Source organism: Lonchura striata, chromosome 1 (assembly GCF_046129695.1).
Source record: "Lonchura striata isolate bLonStr1 chromosome 1, bLonStr1.mat, whole genome shotgun sequence".
NCBI lineage: Eukaryota > Metazoa > Chordata > Aves > Passeriformes > Estrildidae > Lonchura > Lonchura striata.
The window spans coordinates 96,148,153-96,170,841 of NC_134603.1; the positions used below are offsets into that span (position 1 = coordinate 96,148,153).

The 22,689-nt window shown below is 38.6% G+C and overlaps 1 protein-coding gene across 1 annotated transcript in view; it reads right to left on the bottom strand.

Annotated features, from left to right (window-relative positions):
* MYLK4 (myosin light chain kinase family member 4) overlaps positions 1-20,363 on the bottom strand; it is a 60,451-nt gene extending 40,088 nt beyond the window's left edge. The window contains exon 1 of the mRNA XM_021530570.2: positions 20,081-20,363. Coding sequence (XP_021386245.1) covers positions 20,081-20,236 — 156 coding nt within the window. The 5' untranslated portion in view covers positions 20,237-20,363. The remainder of the gene's footprint in view (positions 1-20,080) is intronic.
* Between the last annotated feature and the right edge of the window lie 2,326 nt (positions 20,364-22,689).

Here is a 22,689-nt window from a genome sequence, read left to right on the forward strand (position 1 = left end):
AGCCAAAGCACTTCACCATCAAAGTGCATGGTGTTCTGTCACTGAGGGTTGGTCTCAACTATCATCTCCTGCTGTCAGGATATCACATCAAGAATCTCACCTTTGCTTAGCTGTCCCCAGTTAACTACACTAAAAACAAAACAAACCTCAAAACCCAGAGTTTCTTAAGGCTTAAAAATACTGTGTGATAAATTACCCATTAATAGCCTAAAACTCTATTTCCAGGAAGCCTGTTTAAAGGAAAATTCCTGACTTTCTGAGGCTAAAGCAGAGGTGTCATAACTCTGAAACAGAGCAATGAAAGAAGTACTGTCTCCAGGTGCAGCAGGAGCTATACCTCATTTCATCTGCTGGGTAGACTGGTTAAAATCTTTGGTTTCAGTCCAAAACTTTCTGGCAGCTAGCATCCTGTATTAAAATTTATAAACTACAAAAGGCCTTTTCTTACAAAAAAGTTAATTCAGGATGGATAGGCTGAAAAGACTTGAAAGGGACAGTCATCAGAAGTGGTTATATGGAAAATTGGATGTAAGTAACACCTTTTACTTCATCAGAACATACTAAAAATATAGTAAATGCAATTTCAGTGAGAAGGAGAAACTGTACTGATTAAAAGATATTTAAAAGAGCTGCAAAGAAGAGCCCCAGAGCTGCCTGTACTGTTGAGAGGTAGAAGTTTTAAAAACTATGTATTATCCTCTCCAGAAGAAACACATTGATAGCCCAGCTTTCTTCAAGCTGCTAAACTTACCTACTGTCCAGCACAAAATAGCAGAGCCCTGGTCAGAATAGTGGACATCCTCTGGGGTGACTGCCCACTCAACAGGCAGAGCAGACAAGACCCTTGTGTTCCTCGGGCTGTCACTCTGTGACCAGCTGGCTTTACAAACTAACCCTTATAATGCAAAGGTAATAATCTTCTGATCCCCTCAGAGTTAACCCATCTTCTCTGCTATAAGAACACTCCAAAAGATAACACCACCAGGCTAGTGAAGATCCCAGTGTGGTAAAGAGGGGAATGAAGTGCTCTTCTGATGAATGACTGAGTCATTTTCACTCGTGGTGGTTTGCTCCTTACTGCCTTCTACTGTGACACTGGCTATGGCAGTGCTAAAGTGGGAAGGAAATTTTATGGATTTTTGTTCATTTGTTTCTTTAAAGTAACACTAAACACTACCCACAACTACTATTAGCCCAATTCTGTATCATACACTTACTGCACCAAAAACCAGGAATTCACTCACTCTGTAAGCAAGCCAGGGCACCGGTTATTTATCCAGGCAGACTCCACTGAAGCAAACATTTTTTTTTTTACCAGTATTACTGCAACCAGATTTGGGATTAAACAGACTTTAACTAAGAAAATCAGTATAAAAAGCTGCATGCAGAAAATGCCTTGAATCATCAGTTAAAAATCTAGCATCAGAAAAAGTGAAATAAATGGCACATTCATATTAGGCATAGATGTCAAAATCCAGGACTGTGCAGAAGAAAAAAGAAAAAGCACCATAAGACGCATATAGTGGCAACCAGTGTTTTCAGGAAAGGGGCAATTTGAGCTTATTTTATTTCTAGAGTTGGCTAATTCTGGTGAATGTCAATATTTTATTGAGATTGTAACCTGACCCTGGCAACTTTCCATAGCATTACTTTATGCTTTAGGGATGAAGAATGCAAAGGAAGGGTGTTACCTAAAATTTAACTTCTGATCTGTATTATCCAGGAAGCTGAGTATTAAAGTATTTCTCCCATTTGATCTATTTGTTTTATATCAATACAAATCGCCCATTCTGCTCAATCTCATGGCAGACTAAATGTACATGAGGTAAATAAAGGTCACAGAAATCTTTTTCATTGTCTTTCTGTCCTGCCCAGGGTGCACATACTAATACCATTTTTCACTAGTGGATATTTTCAGCAACAGGAATGCCTTTTAGCTACGTCTTCTTTTTTAGCTATTTTCACCCCTAAAGTGTTCATTCCAAAATGAAACATGGCAAGTTTCCAGCCTTACAGCTGAACTTTGAAAGCCATCAAAATCATCACCTATTTTTGTTGCCTTTAAACCCCACATATTTCAACTAAATGATCATTCCAGGTGCCTGGCCACCTGGCTGCAAAGCCACATTCAGTGCCCAACCAAAGACATTCAGCAAATTAAGAATATCAACAGCTGTTACAGAGACCCTGCATGCCACTTCTTCAATTTTGCATTACATGGTGAGTTCTAAAAGGCTCTCTGGTCGCTGACAGGACACTGATATACAAAACAGGCTGAGATTCACCAAACATCTTCTATAATAAAGGTTTTTTTGTTTTAATTTGTCAGGTTTTGTTCAGCTTGAAAACGTCCAAATATGAACATCAGTCTTGGCCTTACTTTGTGAGAAATTTCAAATTAAATTATTTCCAAGAAAAAAAAAATTAAAGGGTGTTTTGGGTGCACTAAATATATTCTTATGATCACTTACACAAAATCTTGGGAAAGGACTCTTGCTGCCAAGTGTTTGCCTTTGCTAATGGAGGAGGTCTTTTCTGGAAGATGCAGGGAACTTGAGCAGGATTTACCTTGCAGATGCTTCTTTCACCTTCAAGAACCCACAGTGGCCCTGGCAAATGCATCCCTGAACACTGATATTTTTTCTTGCCATGCTTTCACTTCTGTCTATGACACCCTTCAGGCATTCTAGGGTAAGTAAAGAACCTGTTTAAATGGAGAAGAGTGAGTATCACAAGAAAGGATGTTCTAAATAAGAAAAAACAAATGTTCTGAAAGTCAAGCTGTTGTAAACAGACTTCTATTTACCATCCAGGAAGGTGCCAAAAAAAGTAGTAAGAATCCAGATGTTAAGACAGTCCATAAGAATTGGGGAACAAACTCTGAGGCTGCACATTTGCCATTTTTCAACTTCAAGTGATTTTCGTGGGAAGTAGTGTTCCTCAAGGCAGGCCAGAAATGAAATAACAGCTGTGTCATTCAGTAAAGAAGAGCTAAGGTTTTATTTTGTGGTGATGCTGCAGGAACACTGCTTTCAAAGGTCAGTTTGGACATCTGATGAGCACAGCGACCCAAAGCACACAGTTGGATCACAGTGCCCACAACTGAAACACTATTTCCCCACCTTAATGTACAGGTTAAGTAAAATTGTGTAAGATTTAAAGTGCTTGGCCTTTGGGCCAGCCAGCTAAGCAAAAACAATGCTTCCTTTGGCCAGCTGTAGCTTTTCCCAGACAGAAGTTTCTTTCCACAGAAATTTTATCAACATGTAACACTGGATAAGTCTGTAGTTTGAGGAAATAATAAAGTACACTAGTGTTACAGAAACTGCCAAATTAAACAGAGGATGGTATTACTCATTTATTAATGTTCCTGAATATTAATGTGTTTCAGCCTGTAAATACTGAGGAAATGCTGTTTTTTGTCTTCTTAGGAAAAAAACTGTTATTAGTTCTATGCTGCCTGATGAGAAGCCTCATCTTCCTACCACATTGTATCACTTCCACACTTGCAGTCCTACCTCCTAAATTCCTTATTTCATGCAACTATCACAGTTTAGTCTTTCTTTTTTCTTCCAGAAAGTCTAACACAGTCTTTCATTAGACTTTAAAGAACTCAGTAGTCAGATTATTAAGCTAGAGTCCAAATCAAAAGCCTTGTGTTAACAGAATGGCTTAAGTTAGATCACAAGTGCCAAAGGCCAGATATTTTCTCTCAGTGAGTACAGAAGAACCAAACCAATGAACTCAGTCTGTGACTGAAGCTCAGCAGTTGCATCGCTTCTTTGCCAAAATGCACACATTGTGCTTTCCTGTTGACATCTGCTCCAAGTTAAAACTCTGTTACAGTGCACACCTGCAGGCCACCAAAGTGGAGGCTTTAAGCATTTGCTTGGTTCTTTCTGTGGGATTCAGCATTAGTTTTATGAGGACAATTTTAAGCTACAGACACCAGAACTGAAGTAGGGACCGTTTAGGAGGGCCCATCCACTCAGGTGGTCAGAACAGGTGTAAGTAGTCAGCAAGCTGACAGTAGTCATGTTTCAGTGTTTCACCATCTGCTGTCATTAGGTGCATCCAGAAGCATTTCTGACTGCTTTTTGAAAAGACTTTGGGGAGAAGCTGTGCCTGCAGTTCACACTTACTTGTATGAGCTTCTGAACTCTAAAGCCTTTGGGAGTGTTCAGGTGAAAACAACTGTGCTGCTGTGTGATAGGAGTGGGAACCCTTCAGAAGCTGAAGAAAAGAGCATTCTGAACAATTGATGCAGGATGCCAGCCAGCCACATGCACTGGTAAACAGGCCTGGCTTCTTAGTGAAGCAGATGGTCAGAGCAGTGCTCTCCTAGGAACTTGTCCAGCAAAAAGAAAGACAGGTGAGGAGTTTGTACCCTTATTTTTCCCCACTAGCTCCATGTAGTTGGCCCAACCACTATCTGTATTTCTTATCCTATCTGAGAACACAAAAGGGGGTGATGAAAATCACAGTGTGGTTTTCTTGCACCTGTAACTTCCCCACTTCTGCATAAGAGGGGCTATATGTTCCCTAAATTTGAATGGTTACACAATGCATACAAACAGCAATCAGAAAAGTTAAGGCTCTTGCTTCATTGCACAACTGACCACAATGAACATCCTATGTTATGCAGGAATATAATAGTTAATAAACCTCACAAATAGGAAACTCTGAGTTGAAAATAAAGCAGGAGTAATAAACATCATACCTATGCAATACAAGAAAACTAACATTTTCTAGCAGCCAGACCTATTGCATTTACTGAAGTGTTTTCAGGCTAATTTGTTAAGTATTTTTTGTATTGAAAAAAAAAAAAGGTAACATAATATTGTTTAGAACAGGTTTGTTGTATTTATGTTGATAAAAGATCAGATCTGGATTCCTGAGTGTCTAGTGACTGCTTCTGGGACAGGGAAACACGAGAAGAGCAGTCATGTTATGAAACAAACTCTCCTCTTACCTCAAAGTCACTTTCCTCTCTTCTCCTGACCTATCCTCATCTGTCCCTTGCTTCTATTTACAGAACTCCATTAACGTTACACACTCTAATTTGATCACAAGTTTTTGGGTTCCATACATAAACCCCCTGGCCGATTTCCATGGCCTCCACACCATGGAAGGACAGACTGAAAAATAAAAATGGTCCTTTCTCATTTTATGCAACTGATGAAAGCTTATGTTATGCATCTTTTAACCTGTTACACTCTGTAATATTTTTGGGATAACAGATAAAAGTAGCATCCTCTTTCTCTCTCCTATTTGAATGGAAATCAGAGGTAGATAAAGCCCTACTGATACCCCTGTCTGGCTTTCCTCTTCTCCTCAGCAGGATAGTCAGTAATTACACTTAAACACAAGTTATAGAACCTCTAAACTCCATAAGCTAACTTTATTCATCTAAAAGATGTTTAGCCTATGTCTAGCATTTTGTATATTCAAGGCAGAGAAAAAGAGAACAATGTCTAAGGACAGTTCAATCCCAGATTATGATGAAGCACAAATGGAAAGAAGTGTCATAGGTGGTATTGCTTTCCTTCCTGACTAAAGGAAGAGACCTGCTACTGTTTCAAGGACTGGGGCAGAGAAGACTAATCTCATTTTTTGCCCTCACTTCAACAAAGCTTAGAAAAATGTCTGTCATCACAGAAACTTGAATCATGGCTTTCAGCATTGTTTAAGTTTCATCTCTCCCTATCATGGGCAAGAGCCAGCCTCGTAACCTTCCTTCTACTGCACTGTTGCTTTAGGCTCTAATGAGAGAGCACAAAGAAACAGAACAGTTTCATTTCATTCTAAATTCTCATCTCAGAACATCAAACAGTGGGGGATTAATTTTGTGAGAAGATGTGGCAGATGGTATTTTCATCATGATTTCTGTCATGTAGCTCATGAATGGTGCTTGGAAAAATGGCATCGGTGGGAGTCATGGATTAAATCTTGTCCTAAGGGTAGAAAATATATGAGAACTGATCACAAACCAAAAACCATTTCATCACTCTGCCTACACAATAAAGAGCAGCACTGCAAAAGGGATTGTTCTTCTCAAAATATCTGATTTTCACTCTTTCAAAAGGCAATTTTCACAAGCTGGAAAAAATCCACAGTCTTTGGAAAGGTGTCTCACTTCACAATTAAGGTATGTTGTTCAGTTTTTTATTAGTCTGCTTAGCTGGTTTAGTGGTTTCATAAAATAGTTGGTTCTTCTCTCAGTTTCTCTTTCTTCCCCCACTTTAATATTAATAAATACATGGTTTCTTACTAATCCTTATGCCATCACCTCAGTACTCAGAGAAGAGTCATACATCCAACTGTAAGAAGTACCATAGCTCTAGAAAATCATGATTGTTGTGACAAGATGAATAGGGAATGACTGATTGCCATTTCTTCCAGTGCAGGAGGATACAAACACTCAAAACAAGTACTTAACATGAGTTTCAATCAGAAACAACAGATTCACACACTAATTACTTGTGGAGGAGCTCACTGACACAGGATATTGATGGGGTGGTGGAATAAGGGCAGACAAAAGGGCATTAGAGAAAATTATGAAGGACAATTGCATTAGGGACAATAGGAAAGATTAACTGCTGGTCATAGTCTGATGTCTGACTGAAGCTCAGAAACTCTCCCTGGGTAAGAATTTCATCTTATGTTCCCCAGTTTTAGATCTTGCTACTAGCCACCTGCAGCTAGGATGCTAGCCAACCTCTAAATCAAAAAAACTCACATGAAAACCCCTGCTTTACTGCTTGTAAGCCTTTCTTTCTGCCACTAGAACATAGTGCTTGCACCTGGAAACATTTGGAACCCTTGCCATGACCTCACTCACCTTTCTGCCTCTGGGATTCAATTTTGTGACTGCTGCATTTGTTTTTACCTAAATTTTTCATCTGACACTATGGAAAATGAACTGTGATTAGCCAGAGCACAAGCCTCTATTCCCTGACCAATTCATATGATCCAACAGGAGAATTAAAAATAGTTGTCACTGGAGCTAACCAAAGAGTTTTGAAACAAAACACTGGAATGTGTTGGAAAATGATGGCTCATGAAAACAGAAGACTGATCAACACACGATGTGCTAAGTAAAATTAACTAGGGAAGAAGGCAGAGGAATACTTGTCACCCTGCTGGAATGAAGCATGTCTATTTTTCATTTCAGTGCAGTTTTTCTTTTGCAGCCCTCTCTTCAAAGGTGTGAAATTATTGCAATGAAATTCAAAACCTTATGAAATGAGCCAGATTATAAATTTCTTTGCAAACTAATTTCAGCCAGTTTGCTTAGTCAAAGGCTTTTTCTATCTTCTGAAGGCCCACTGACTGAATTGAAATGTGCTTACTGTGGAATAGAATCAACTGAACTTGATATAAAAAGACAATTTTACATGAATCTGAAGGAAGCTAATTTTAGTTTTAGATGCTAGTCTTTGTTTAACACAGCACACAGTTAAGACAGAGCATGAAGCTCTGACACCAGGTAGAAGTTCTGGGATCAGCACTGATTTTTTTCATATTTCCTCTTCATTTTCTCCTTTTAACTTGCATCACTACTTCCTGCTTTTTTCCTTAAAAGATGGTATTTCTTAACATCAAGTTTCATCCACAGTATGTGCAGAGCACAGCAAAATTTTTCGATTCTTTGGTTCTGCTGTACTTGCTGTTTCGAGTTTACTTGCAGTGGTAAACATGCCACAATGGGGAACAGCACCATATATCAAGTAGCTGTAATCAGGCAGATTAGGTACCAGCAATTTTCCTAATAGAGAGCCAGTGTCAGAGATCAAGCATGAAGGCTCAGATATCTGCATTGCCACTGTCCAGAATCAAGTGTCAGGGATCAGGACTGTAACCGCCAGGAATAAAGTCACGTGTGGCAGAGCAGGGAGCAGATCCCACCCCAAACCTCGGTGGGGAGGATGTGTCTCCAAAGTTTCACCACTGAGAGTTGAGGACTAATGCAGCAAAGGCAAGGGAGATTAAATGTTTGTCCTCCTAAATGAACCCAATGCTTCTTTGCCAAGCATTGATTTGTTCATGCAGGTATGTCTCTGGGCAGGCAACACCTGCAATTCTGTGTGCGCAGTTAATCTTTGCAGATACTCTTAGTCATCCCTTTGACATGCTGCTCAATATATAAATACTTGTATGTTTTCTTAAGGAATACACCCTGAATGATTGCAATGACAGGGGAACATCCTAAACTAGCACAGCAATGCTCCTGAAAGGAGCTGAAGAAACATGATTTCTTGAAAAGGTCCAATTTCAATATCAAGGACTTGTCTACTCCTCTTGAACATATTATCAGTACGCCCAGTACTATAGAACTTAGCCAAAACTATAGGACTTAGTAGAATATAAAGTAAAAAAGAAAAATAGGAAGAAAAATAACCCTAGTATTTTTAAAAAATTAAAATATTTCCTCTCATTTGTATCTTGTTTCAGGTTCAGATTTTTGAGATCAAGGAGAAATAACAGGGAACTAAAGTCAGTCAGTACTTGCTTGCATCTCCCTAAAAAGATGCATAATACCTTTCTGATTCAGCTTCTCCTTTTTTGCAAACAGGGATAATAATACAGAAATGTCATTCATGTCGTAACATGTTGAGAGCTTTGAGATTGCAAGGAAGCATCTGGCCATGAAAACACACAGACTGTTACTCTGAAAGCTCTCCACAGGAGCAACTTTAACTGTCATGGACATAATCAGAACTGGAGTGGAGTGGATCAGCATCACACCAACAGAAAGAATAATTATGCTTATTTTGAGTAATGATAGTTAAAGTAAGAAACCTCTTTTAAACTTTCCACTTTCTGAAGAAGTGCTCATATGATTTCCTACTACTGTGGACACAACGAAATAAATAACAGACAAAGAGATGTGATTCTTTGAAATTTCAAGACATGATTCTAACTTGAATGTCAAGGACCAGTCAGCCATCTGCACCTCTCAAACACATTATCACTGTGTTCATGTTGCTGTTTAGAAGCATTTTGTGCAAACCTGTTGAAACTTGTAACCTAGGTGTTTGGGCATGACAGAGCACCCATCGGCAGCATGCTCCCTGCCTCTTACTAACTCCATGTACAGCAACCTTCAGGCTCTCAAAGTAAGCAGAAACATTCAAAGAATCATTGATTTAATCCATGTGTTAATACCAAATATGTGAAGATTAAGGAGGGAGATCCTAGTAGTTTCTAAATCCACATAATTTCAGTGCACTAACACATGTTCACCTGCTTGAGCACACTAATCCAAAACAAGGAAAAATTTCACTGGGCAGGGGCACTGAGGGAGCTTGCAAGAAACAATTTACATGAACATTTAATACCCTACTCCACTGTGAGGTACAATAAACCTGGTAGCAAAGTAAAACTTTCAGATGTTTCATTAGTTCTGCAGTCTCTCTCATGGCACTGTAAGTTAGTCTGCCTAAGTTCAGGACAGACTATTTGAGTACAGTTGTTTTAAAATTTAGTTTGGTTTTTTAATTACTTAGCAAAAGAATCTGAGGCAACAATGGACAAAGAAGAAAGACAGGTAGAGTAAAAAATAAAATTAAAAAACAAATTAATCTATTCCCTCTTTCAGGTGTTCCCACCTCACCTCCCCAAACTAAGAGTAAATATAATTGTCATTTGAAACATGAAACCCTGCAAATGCCTTTACATTGCAAAAAGCTTCAGTGGCTTGCATCCCAGCTTTCTTTCATCCAAGGTGGCATAGATCCAAGTTTCTAAGGAAGGTATCAGAAATTCTATTTAGAGTGATATCATTGATTCTTTATCTGGAAACACAAATCATATTTCTGCCCTGCTTCATCTTGAGCTGGGAAGTAATGTTGGTGCATGTAAGAAGCAGATTTACCTTTTTTCCTTAAGCTAATACACAAAGCCACAGATGTGTAGATTTTAAGATGGGATGGGCAGCTTATAATTGTGTATTCTAATTACTTTGCATTAGTTCCTAAAGATTATCTTATAATTCTCAAGAATCACTCAGAAAACAATTCATTGTCAAGATGCCTACTGCTGCTGAACCAAAAAAAGGAAACACCATTGTCCTCAGGAAGCACTTCTGGAAAGTACTGGCACAAGTAGGTTCATGGAGAATATCCAAAACGAGGGTTTGAAGCTATGACACATTTTCATAGTGCTCAGTATTAAATCCTTGGCATATGAGCCATCTGTAAATCCCATCTATTATTAGCAGGGATAAAGAAATAGGACTGGAGCCATTTAAGGAACAAAAACAATTGAGGAGATGTGGAATTGTTATAGTTAACATTCATAGCACTGAACTCCACAATTAGAAAGTCTCATAATCCCACAGGACTCATCACCATCTGCAGGTACTTCAGTTCCACTCTGCTTTGATGTAAACGATTTATGAGCCAGAAGAGCAGAGCGAGCTACACCACCACATTTCATGTCACAGGTCTAAAACTTTGTCATTACAACACCTGCTCTTCTGCTGACAACTACAGTCTTCTAACTTTTCAACCTGCTGTGACACCATCAGCATCTCTTCAGTGGTCCATGGTCTCTCAGAAAGGCATGAAACCTGATGTCTGTGTTCCACTGCCCAGAGATGACCAGTGAAACCTTACAGGGAGAGCAGCACGTGCCTGCTACAGCATAACCGTCCATGGTTATGTCTATCACCAATTCTTCACCTCAACTCCAATCTGAGCCTTGCTTTTTGCTGGCCTGGACAATGAGATGAATGGACTATTTTTATACATGTTTACTCCACAGCTATAAGCAATGTGCTTTTGAATTCTAGGCATTTACAGGGTTCACAAGGAGCAGGCTACAGGGAGATTCCCAGGAAGTTAGGAAGCACCTTGCCAGCATGACACCCAACCTCCCTCCCTGTAGGATTTCAATATTCCCATGTACAAGCATAGTTTCCCCCTTGCAGCCCAGAGTAAGGAGTGCAGAAATGTGGTCAACACAACAACAGGATCTTTCACTGTCAGTCACTGGGGTTGTGGCAAAGGCACAGCAAACCTCTGTAAGGGAAATACAACAGCACTCAAGTGATCTGTTTGGGAAGGATTTAGAAAAGACCCCACACAAGCACAATTTGAAGTAGAGTATTTTGTGCTCTATCTTTCAGTGAGCTGCTCTCTTGTGTTGTTTAATTGTTCAATTTGTTTTCCAAATTCTATTCTATCTGGAGGAAGACAAGGAACTCCAACAACATCTCAAATACTATCTCAGAGGTCCAAAGAAGTCCATGAGAATGAAAGATCCATAATAATCAGCAAAACTTAGTTCAGAAAATCAGCAAACAAGACTGTGCAAATTCTGAAACCTGTGCAAAATCTTCATGCCTGTTTGGGTTTCGTTCTGTTTATCTAGATATTCCCAGGAAAAGCAACTCCCAGTATAGCCATATTGGCAACTCAGAATATGTCCACTCAAGCAATGCACATGTGGCTTTATATTCACAGCAGCTGTCTTAAGCCTGCTGATTTCTGATCCCTTGCATGTTTACTAAAGAGTACATTTACTTGGTATATGAAGTGCAAAAGAATGGACATCATCTGGAAAAGGCAAGTGATTCCTGTGTCATATCAATCCTAAAAATTTCTTCCCCACCCCTGTAAAACCACAAATGACCTGACATCTTGACTGCTCTTTGTAGACTTCAGCTCCATTTTCATTCCTGAAGATAGCTCTACAGGGAAAGGTCAGTAATGCTGAGAAGTGGAGTAAAGAATGCAGGTTATTCTGTGCTGCCCATAGTATAGAAGTCAGTGTAGGCAAAGACAGATATTCCTCTATTAAAATTGCTATGAGGGACTCTAAAGCAAAAAGGTATATTCTGCCTTGAAGAATATGGAAATATTTGTCCTTCACTCTCAATGGCACATTCCAGCATCATCAATTCCAAAAATCTACTCTTTCATACTATTTGTGGGGTCTAGGCTATCCAGATGACTAAAGCTTTGTAGAATTAATTCAGCACAGAGCACTGAAGAAACCACCTTACCCAAAATGGAAAAAGTCCTCAAGGAACAACATTATGTAAATATATGGAAAAGACAGAAAGAAAGACGTAGAAGAAGCTTTAAAGAAATTATGTACATTGAGAAGACTATAAAAAAATCAAGATTTCTGAGGGGAAGAAGAACAGAACTGATCTCATGCCATTTTACCAGGAGACACCTAATCAAGCAAAGCTTCATAGTTCATATAAAATATAGCTCCAGTAGGACAATTGTCAACCATTGTCAACCCAAAAAGTAAGATTCTGAAACAAGAAAGAGCAGAAAGAAGAAAAGTCCAAGGTTATTTTTTTTAAGCAACAACATAAACACAACACATGATAAATCAGAATGTATTATGCTGATAAGTTGATGCTAAGTTACATCACCTAAACCCTCCAAAGAATAACTTTCAGACAAAATTGGGTATTAGCTCTGTTCTTCTTCCAGAAGAGGGTTTTCACCACTGGAGGTCACTGTGAACTGTAGTTGCTCTTTATCAGCCTCTCAAAAGAAAAGAAAAAAATATTGCAGGCAGGTTATCGAGAATGCAGAACCTGAGGTGAGACAGAAATGAAATATCACTTGTAGAGTATTTGAAAAACACCCGTAGCTAATTGGTGAGGACTTGTCTTTGCTGGAGACAAACTTAGTCGTGTTTCAACTCATTCCAAGTAGAGCAACTGGCAGACTGCTGAGAGTTTAGACATGTGCCTGCCTATACCCAAAAGTCTCATTTTGCATGTCAGCTTTCCTCTCTCACTGGTCTTGCAGACACTCTCCCTGAACACTGGCAAGCTAACAACAGCTATGGTGATGGGCACACAATGGGAGACCTATTACTGCATTACAGAAAAACCACAGGGCTTTTTTAGAAAACATGGGTAGGATTACCGGCATTAAGATTAGGACCTGTTAAAAAAGACATAGGTTTGGCAACAGTTCTGAACAAAAACAAAAGCCTCTAGGTTTGAAAGTTTACATCCTATGTAATCCATAAATCACAGCTCATCTGAATGTAATTTTCTTCTCTCATTTCATTGCATTCAGAGAACTATTGGTGGGAGCAATCTTTCAAACATTTTCTAGCTCACCACATTCAATCAGATAGCAGGGCATACATACTATATTCATTGCTGATTTTAGACTGATGCTCAGACAGTGGAGGGATGTTTGTCTGAGTTTCTGTCTCCCATACTGTAGGAGTCCTACTGATAAGAATATCAGAAGGAACAGCCAGTGCTCACAAAACATTGTTGGTGGGCCGCTTTCAGGGGAAATAAGTATGTAAGCACTGGAAAATAATAAAGATAAATGAGCTCAGCTAATTCCCAATGTATTACAAAAATATTAGCAGCTTCATAAACCAAAGAATTTACATTTCTGAAACTCCCACTTGACCACAATTTTGACAATGAATCAGTGACAGCTAGGCAAGTTTTATGTGAAATACATCATTTTATACACTGAAGTTATGTTTTTTGATATGGAAGGGGAATCATCTCAATGGAGGTTTCTGTATTTTCTGGTCAGTGAAACACAGCAGACCAATTCTTGGCTTGTGTCAACCAGAATAATACCAAAGGAGTATGGCCTTGTTTGACACAAACTGAGAACTTGCATAAAAGACAAGTAATATGTGTCTGAAGTTTGAAAATAAACTAAAAAGGGACCCGCTTTTCTTCACTCCTCTGATTTATCTTTATTCTTATGTACTTGAACCTATTTCAAGGAATCAGCAACTGAAGGCTTATCAACGAAATCCATGGTACAGCAAAATCCTAACAAAGACCAAACACTTCAGAATGAAGACCGAAAAAATCCTCTGATATGATTAAAGCATCACCCTTGTCAAGCACAGGCTAGCTACAAAAACAAGTTCACTGAACAATAATGTTACTGCTTTGTTGTGCCATTCTTCTTTCATTTACCTTTACTCATAGAATATTAGCTCCTTGAAAATGCAGTTTTTCAGTGGATGTATGCTCAGACAATCTCAATGTACATGAATACACGATGCCAAACAACCCTGATTTAACAAAGCATTTCAGCACATGCTTAACTTCAAGTATGTGAAGAGACTCACTGTAAATAGTGTGTAATCTGAGACCACCCACTTGGTGAAGCAACTGCCTATATCCTTTAGCATGTCATTTTGGCTTACTGGAAGGTAGAAAATCCCATCTTTCCTCTGGAACAAACAGTACTTGCTTATTTGTAATTATAATTGACAAACACAGAGCAGGACATTAAAAGTCTAATGTAGTTCAGAAAGCTATGCTTTAATTTCAGTTATTTCTTTCTAATACTGGAGGAATCTTTTGAGCTACATGGAGTACCACAAAGACCAAAGAAAGCATGATTTTAAAAGTTGAGGAAAAAAAAAAAAAGCCAGGACAGATACTGAACAATGGATAAACAGACGCTCCAAAGCAATGATTTTTTTGATTTTTTTTTTTTTTTTTCAGAAAACATTTTTTGGCATAAACTTCAGTGCTTCCTTTGACAAATTAATTCTCATTCCAAATTCATGTTGATAAAAGTTGTTTGTAACACTACAGAATCGCATTTTTCTTCTTGACTTTCCTGGCATTGATGGGTCTTTAAAAATTATTATTATTTCCAAGGTAAAAGATAAAATGCAGTTTCTAAAGTCAAATATTATTGAAAGATAATGCCAAGGGGAGGTTATTTTTAAGAGTCTAATTTTTCTTTGGTGTCAGCTGAACATTTCAGAAAATTCATAGCTCCAGACACTGCAGGATGATCCTGGGAAATACAGGAGGATTGGCAGACATAGAAATAGAGCTTAAATCATTATTACCAACCCATATTCCTTCAATTATGCACACTGATTTTGGAGCTCAGAGACAGCTAAGAAGCCAATACTCTTACTTGTAGTCACATGATGTTGAAATGGAGATGACTGAATAATTCCCAGGGGGAAAAAAGCATCTCCCACATACTTGGCAAATGCTAGTGATAACATGAAGGCTTTCATACAATGTGTCTCAGAGAATACAGCTCCAGATATAAGAAACTGGTTTGATTAACAAGACATTTATTTTATTGCAAGGGGGTCCTGCTGCAGTAGCAGCATGACTTGGGCTGCAGTCTGGAAGTCAGAAAGTCTGACTTTCAACCCTGCTTCTGTAACAGATCTGTTGGATGACCTTGGATGCTTATTTCTATCCTTCTAAGCCCCTGCTTCTCCACTCAGTTTCATAACAGCCTGTCTACTTAGACTGTCGTGTCACTGATGTGGCAACTGTCACTCATAGTGCCCATAAATAATCTCTGATACATTTAAACTTTTTGTTGTCTGGGGATATAAGGAGCAAATTCTCATCCTGAGCTGGCTTCTGAAATATCTAACCATCTATGAAGTTACTGCTAACAGAGCAGGGGGATCTTGTAAAGCACAGTTTAAGGCAGGAACAGTGCATCACACAAGCTTTCTTTACAAGTCCCATGCTGGCCCTCACACACTTTGCATCAGTCTGTTGGCAGTCCGTGGCAGCTCAAATACAAGCTAAAGATTTTCATGCTGATTCTCTGGAGTAGCTGCCTGACAAAAAAATCATAGTGCAAATTTTATGCAGCATTAAGTGCACAAGATGTTCTCCTTAAGTAAGAAGAGTGGTGTAAATACTGTGTTTAACAAGTCTGATAACTAACAATGGCATGAGAGGCAGTAGTTGCATGCGGATCAGTAAAAGAAAGAGAAAACACTTTCAAAAACCTGCCCAATTTAAGTTTTTTGATAAATTCATGCCTTTCCATGTTCCTCTATTTTAACAGACAGTGAATTACTCTACAACTAAAACTGAAGTGTACACACAAGGGAGATTAAAGATACAGATCTTAGATATAGTGCTGGAAGGATGAGGTTTAGGGGCTAGAATATTGTATTGAAAAAGGGACAGCTTAAATCATTAGAAGTGACTAAAACAGAAAAATAAATTTGTCATTTTAGTTAATTTGTCCTATTCACTTGTCCTAGTCCTCTGCATTTTGTTTATTCTTCCATTTTAGTAATGCCATATGAAGTTATGTTTAGACCCCCAAGCTCTTTAAAAACTCCCACCATCGAGTTACATTTCTGTATTGTACATTTCTATTCTTATAGAATAGTTTTTTTATTAAACCGTTATAAAACCCTGCTAAGATATGAGTTGGAAGAAATACATAGGGTAGGTATAAATAGGAGAATGTAGGATTCTTCTATTATGGTCTAAAACATGCAGGAGCAAGAGGCTTTAGGCTATTGCTCCAGATTTAGAACTTGGGTCTACTATGAGTTTCAAAAAGACAGCAGAACATGTTTGATTTGATAAAAGCAGTAATTCCTTCAGTAAACATGTACTTTAAAATGTAGTTATGATAACAAGGGCTATGGCAGCATCAAAGGTCAAGGGAAAATAACCCACTATCTTGTTATCTCCCTGCAAAACAGTCAAGTTTAAAGGCTGAGATTTTCTCTATCATCTTCAACTACACTCCCTATTTAAGATATGAGGTAAACTAGACAGAGTCATAACTAGGTGGGATCATAAGTGAAATTAAACCTATCTGCCCACATATCTGCTCTATCACTATTTAGTCCAGGTATGGTGTTAGGGAGACTTCATGTACCAGCATGTCTGCTTAGTTAGCCTTGAAGACAGGGAGCAATTTTAAAACACTCTTTTTTTATTGTCAATAACAAATTAATTTATGTGCATTAGAACCACATCCCATGCATTTTCTTTCCCACAAGGTCATATTATAAAGACTCATTTTAATTTATCTCAAGAATTTAATTTGTAAATGTCAAATAAGACTTAAAAGTACCTGCCTACATAGTATTTGAAAAAATACTGTGTAGTACCCCTTACATACTGTACAATTCATGTCTAACTTCTGTTTTCAATATAAACAATTTAGCAATTTCTTTAACTCAGGAGAGTTAAAAAAACATTTTCAGCAAACACAGAAGGACCAAGAATTACATCAGGTTGTCCATACAAGTGGAAAAATAAAGATACTGAACCCCTTAAAATGCTCTTTACATGCGAGGTTTCCGTTCAAGGTAACAGAAATGTGCCTCTCCTACGCAAGGGCCCTTGTTTGGAATTCTCATGCCACACTCAGTGCTGGAAAGTCACTTTTACTGCACCGTGACTTCTGTTAAACGTGTCCACAAGACATTGCACAAGGATGCCAGAAGAGAAAGGTCACAGGGACAGTCTGAATGTCTCTCCACAGACCTCCGTGTATATTACAAATTGGTTGGGTAGGTAATCTGTAACAAGATACCTCTGAATGATCATGACCAAAAGAATTCTTTGCTAAGTTGTGCACCCAGGGTCAAAAAGAAGTTTTTAAGGGAAGATAGACAAGATGCAACACCTTTTACACAGAAATAAATATATATGCCTTTGCTGTACTGAAACTTATCTGATTTTCAGATGCTTTAACAGTCATGTATTCCAAAGGTTACAATAAGACTAACCACACTATTCATATGATCTAAATAAAAATCAATCAGAATTAACAGGGAGAGGACAAAGTGAATTGTATGTAAACGAACACCAGAAAAATAAAGAAGATATCTAGAAGATGCCAGAGATTTTTGAAATTTTAGATCCTGGACCAAATGGTGTGTTGGAGCTTTGCAAAGTAATCAGCACTCATGAAATGGCTGAGATCCAGCAGGCTGAGGGTTCAGAGACATGCCTCTCCCCCCAGACCTCAGCATATAGCCACGTAAAGAGGACACGGGACACTAGACAGAGAGTCAGCAATTTCATTTCCACATTGGAGATGTCTCTGCACAGATGCCACTGACTGAGAGCATGACCTTAGCACAGTCTTCATCCATGTCTCTACCTGTTTCACATTTCACTTCTCCCTTACCCAGCTGTTCACACAATGAATTCTGTGGAGTGGATCTGACCTCTACTAAGCCTCACAAAGTCCTAGTTAGGGACTGCTTGCTCATAACAACATAATGAAGTTATTTCCAAAGGCCCTTCACAACCTGCTGAACACAGGGTCACCAACAGTCCAGCTACCTCCCACTGGCAGTAGTGTTCTGCTCTAGTATCACACACAGAAACAAAATGCATTTGCTGCTAGTTACTTGCTATAACTCTAAACCTTTTTTCTCAGTTAGCACTTCTTTGGGGAACAAGTATCATGATCAAAGGTAGTACTGTCCCCTTAAAGTCTCTTGGGAAGCCAAACTCATCTTTTCACCAGAACTGCAGAAAAATGAGCAAGACACATAGAGCTCTCATGTTCCAATTCCTGTTTTTCCTCATTTTGGGAGTTGAAGGAAGAACCATTGTGAAATATGAATACTGGTGAAGATCACCAGGCTTTCTCACCACAGCAGTCTAAACCTTCACAGGACTGATAGCCACGGGACATATATCAGCATGCACAGGGACAAGGGAGCTCAAGGAACTGCTTTCTTGCAGTTGACAACAATGCTTATCTGGAAAGGAAGAAGTATGAAATGGAATGGACATGCTATGGGGTCCTGAGATGACAACAATCTTGGCTTCAGGCAGCTGTTGCCTCATTTCCTCCCAAAGCTAAGGATTCCAATTACCCAGGAAACCCTGCATGAGCACAGTTCTGCTGCCAGTTCCTGGAAAGGACGCTTGCCCTGCCCTTGAAATACTTGTGAGTCCATGCCACCTTTCTACCTATGAGGACTTAAGAGACAGCCTGGGAAACTTGCACTTCATGAAGTACCTTATAACTCAAAAGAATAAATATAATATATGCAGAGCAATAAAAAAAAAAAAATAAAATAAAATAAAAAGGAGGGGATGGGAGAAAGTCTAACTCTGAATTTCAAAAGTTGGTTGATGATGTGCAAGAAAACTGGCAAAGAGCTCTGATTTATGCCAGATTCAGGAAAAAAATACTTTAGTGCTAATAAGGACTAGAAAACAATCTCTGGTAGTCTTAATACAGGATATTTTAAAGCCTGTTTTCATCACAGTGCAATGGATACAATTCTTTTGCTACCAAATACCATGTGTTATGTTGGCCTTAAGTCTTAAAAACTGAAAAATAGATTGATTGTAGCAAAACAATAGAAGTGTAATAAAAATGGAAGGAAATTAACAAGAACAACAGATTTGATTTTTCTATTTGCCAGGTGATTTCTCTGTGAATCTTATAAATCTCGCGTGCTGATATGTGTAGCAATATCTCAATTATTCTCCTTATCACTAATGTTTGAAGTCCTTACACTATGTGTGAAGAATTCTGCTATAAAGTCACACAATAGGTCACGACTCTTTTGGCTGATAAGAAGAATATGCAAGTGTAAGGTTGCAGACTTTTCAGACTTCAAACCTTTGTCATGAAAACAATTGAGATTCTGCAAGTGGCTGTCTTCAAAGAAAGAAAGAAAAATGTCTTTTGTAGCAAACTAATTGAAATCCTAAACATTTTGTCAATCTACATCCTTGGAGATACTTTAGAAAAAAGTGTCTTCTTTTTTGCCTTTCTAAACTCACCTATTCCTTTTGTTTAAGTAATGTTTCCTGTTAGGAATTCTAAAAATTCTTGAGCTACCACATGATGGGTCATCCCTGCATTACTTTCCGGGAAACCACAGCAAACATGCATACTATCTTGCAACGTGATGTAATAACCAGTGATGCTAATAGCTAACGCTACATTCACTTGACAACAACAGGAAAATAAGGGGCTTACTAGCAAGCAAGAAGGGCTGGCAACCTTGCTCCCACCATGGCCACGGACGGTAACCTTGCACTCCCCTGTACTGCACCCAGTAGAGGTCACTAGAGGATGTTTTAATGGCAAGAAAAAGCCCTCCGACTGCAAGGGAAGAAGAGATGCACCTTGCTGAAAAGCACATCACCTGCCTAGGATTTACTGCCGACCAGACCTAGATACTGCCAGTATGAAAGAGAGAAATAAATGCCGCTCCAGGAGAAAACAAATAGGTTTAACTGGTTACATTCGAACACAAGCAGCATTCATCCAGTTAAACAATACTGAGACTGAGCAGTGAAATGTATCTAATTTATTAAAAGTATATCTACTACCTGTGCATTTCCAGGTGCAGGGATCCCTTTCTTTCTTCCACAGCTTAACACAGTCCACAAGGTGTGCCAGAGATATGAAGCCAAAAGGCAGAAATTACCTAAAATCCAGGCAGCATTTCTTTGCAGGATTAGATCCATCCCTTTAATTTTAATCATTTTATTAACTTGGTTCTCCTGCTCTAGCAGATGCAATTTGGCAGGCACCCTCAAAATCCTCCCCAGCTCTGTAAGTACCACCTAGCTAGACAAGGTTCGGACACGCCGCAGGATCCCATCTCACACTTCAACGCATTCCCTGAACCTATAAGGAAAAGAAGTGATGGATCACTGACAAGCATGGAACAGGTGCAGGGATCTACATGGGATGTGTATTGCACGCACTTGAAGGCAATTACTCTGACATTCCAGAACTTCTCCAATGAAAGCAAACTCTTATCACAATCCATTTGCAGTTAACATTTCAGGCAATTGAGAATCTTTTTTTTTTCCCTTTTAATAGGCAAGAAATGGAAAAAAAATTCAAGGCAATAACCTAATATGTTAGGGTGCATGTGCATAGAAAGGTCAGTTTGAAATGCCATAGTTTTACTGTCTTCAATGCCTTCTGTTCCTGAGATTGCAGTGTAATTCCATTACTCCATATCCAAACCAACACTGTGCAGAAAGGGAGTCCTAGCTGTCTGCCCTTTCATATCCAGTATCTGCTCACCTGCCAACCATCAATTTCCTGATCCAAAGGATGGAAGGTGCCAAATAATTTCAACAACATGGATGTGAAACACTCAATATTATCATGAAAGTATCTTCTTTCCCCTAAAATTCCCAGAAGCAGATATATTGCTTTATTTGAATTTTCCCAAGCAATTCAAGGTGATAAAAATTCTGCATGGAAAATATTTGCTTGAGCAGACTTAACCTATGAAATTTCTAAACAACTAAAAACAAGGTATTAAAAATGGTAAATAACTTTAACAACAACAAAAAAAAAAAACCAAAACCTGCTACCAGCCACAATGTATGCCCAGAGAGATTTATTTCTAGAGATTAAAAAATTAAAATCTGAGGAACAAAGCATGCTGTGGCTTATTGTCTAATAAATAAAGATATAAGGATATATGTAAGGATTGTGAAGAACCATTACATAAGGTCTCAGATAAATATTTATGGAAGGAATCCTTATATACAAGGATTATACATATTCCATGCAACTGCTGCCCATAATTACAGTGCACCAAGAGTCATTGAAGAAGAAGAAATGGTGTCATTTCTTCTCTGCTCAGGTATTTACCTAATCAAAGGTTAATAAGCAAAACACATGAACACCAAAAATCTCAAGTGCTAAAAATTCATAAATCAACTTACAAATATCATGACATCATTTGGAAAAAAAAGTTGTGAGATTAAAAAACAATAATGACTGTTGCCCTTTCTTCAGTTAGCTTCTGACTTCTGTGACTCCAGAGCGCTTTCAAGCCACTTTTGAGTTTGTACATAGCTGTTATGTTGGTCAGTGTAGGGATAGGGATTTTTCAGTTAGGAAATGCTGATATTCCCTTCTTTCTTTCTAAGACAGGAAAATATTCTCACAAGAATGGGAGCTGGGAGCATTAGGTAAAACAAAGCTACCTGAACTCACAGAATCACAGAGACACTGCCACAAGACAAGAGAGCACCATGAACTTGGGACGTGAAGAGGGCACCACAAAAAGGATATTCCGTAAAGCTGCGCCAGGCTGAGGCTGGCAGCGCGGTATCTCATGACAGCATTCCAAGCAAGCTGAAAAGGTGCTTGGTAAAACAAAATGGACCCAAACTTGGCTGAAGTCCATTTCCAATTTCCTGACCATACCAAGGCAAGCTTTAGACATGGTGCTTCAATTTCAAGGTTAAAGAAAGCCTTGAGGGTTTAAGAAGCTTTTCTCCAAATGTACTGAGTCTCTTACAGGGTTTTGTTAAAAAACCCATTATTGACTAAAACTGTAAAACCAGAAATAGGTTTCTGTCAAAATATATAGCTCAATATCAGTGTTAGGAACCAGAGGAGAGTTATTAGGAGTTCATATTGTGACAGTGATCATTTTTTCTCTGAACAAAATATTGCCGTGACTCTGGCCTCCCTTGGAAAAAGGAACTTGTTAAAGTATTGGTACCACCACAGTCATTTCTAGCACAGAACCTCCAAGGAAAGTAACTGCTAGATAAATGGTGGTGGAGAAGAAGGTGACAGAAGGTTCAAAGGATACAGGGAATTAGAGAACAATTAGCTATCCCCAGACCTAGTTTAACTGAATATCAAATACCAAGGGTATCCAACAGCTCTAGATGAACTAAGTATTTATAAATTAGACCTTAAACTGTTTTCAGAATATCAGCAAAAGGATAGCTTTTCATAGAAAATGCTGTAAAATTATCTTCTTCAGGGTCAGTGACTTGTGTTTAAACCCCAGTTCTATGATTCGCAAGTGCAACTTGTTTGTTTTATAATAGTGATGTTCACAACTATAGAAGCTCCCAGGCTCCTCTTTACCCAGTCAACTCACCCACATTGGATAATAATTTCATGGCCACTTTTTGCAGATAGCAATTCAAGATCAAACAACTTGAATTGC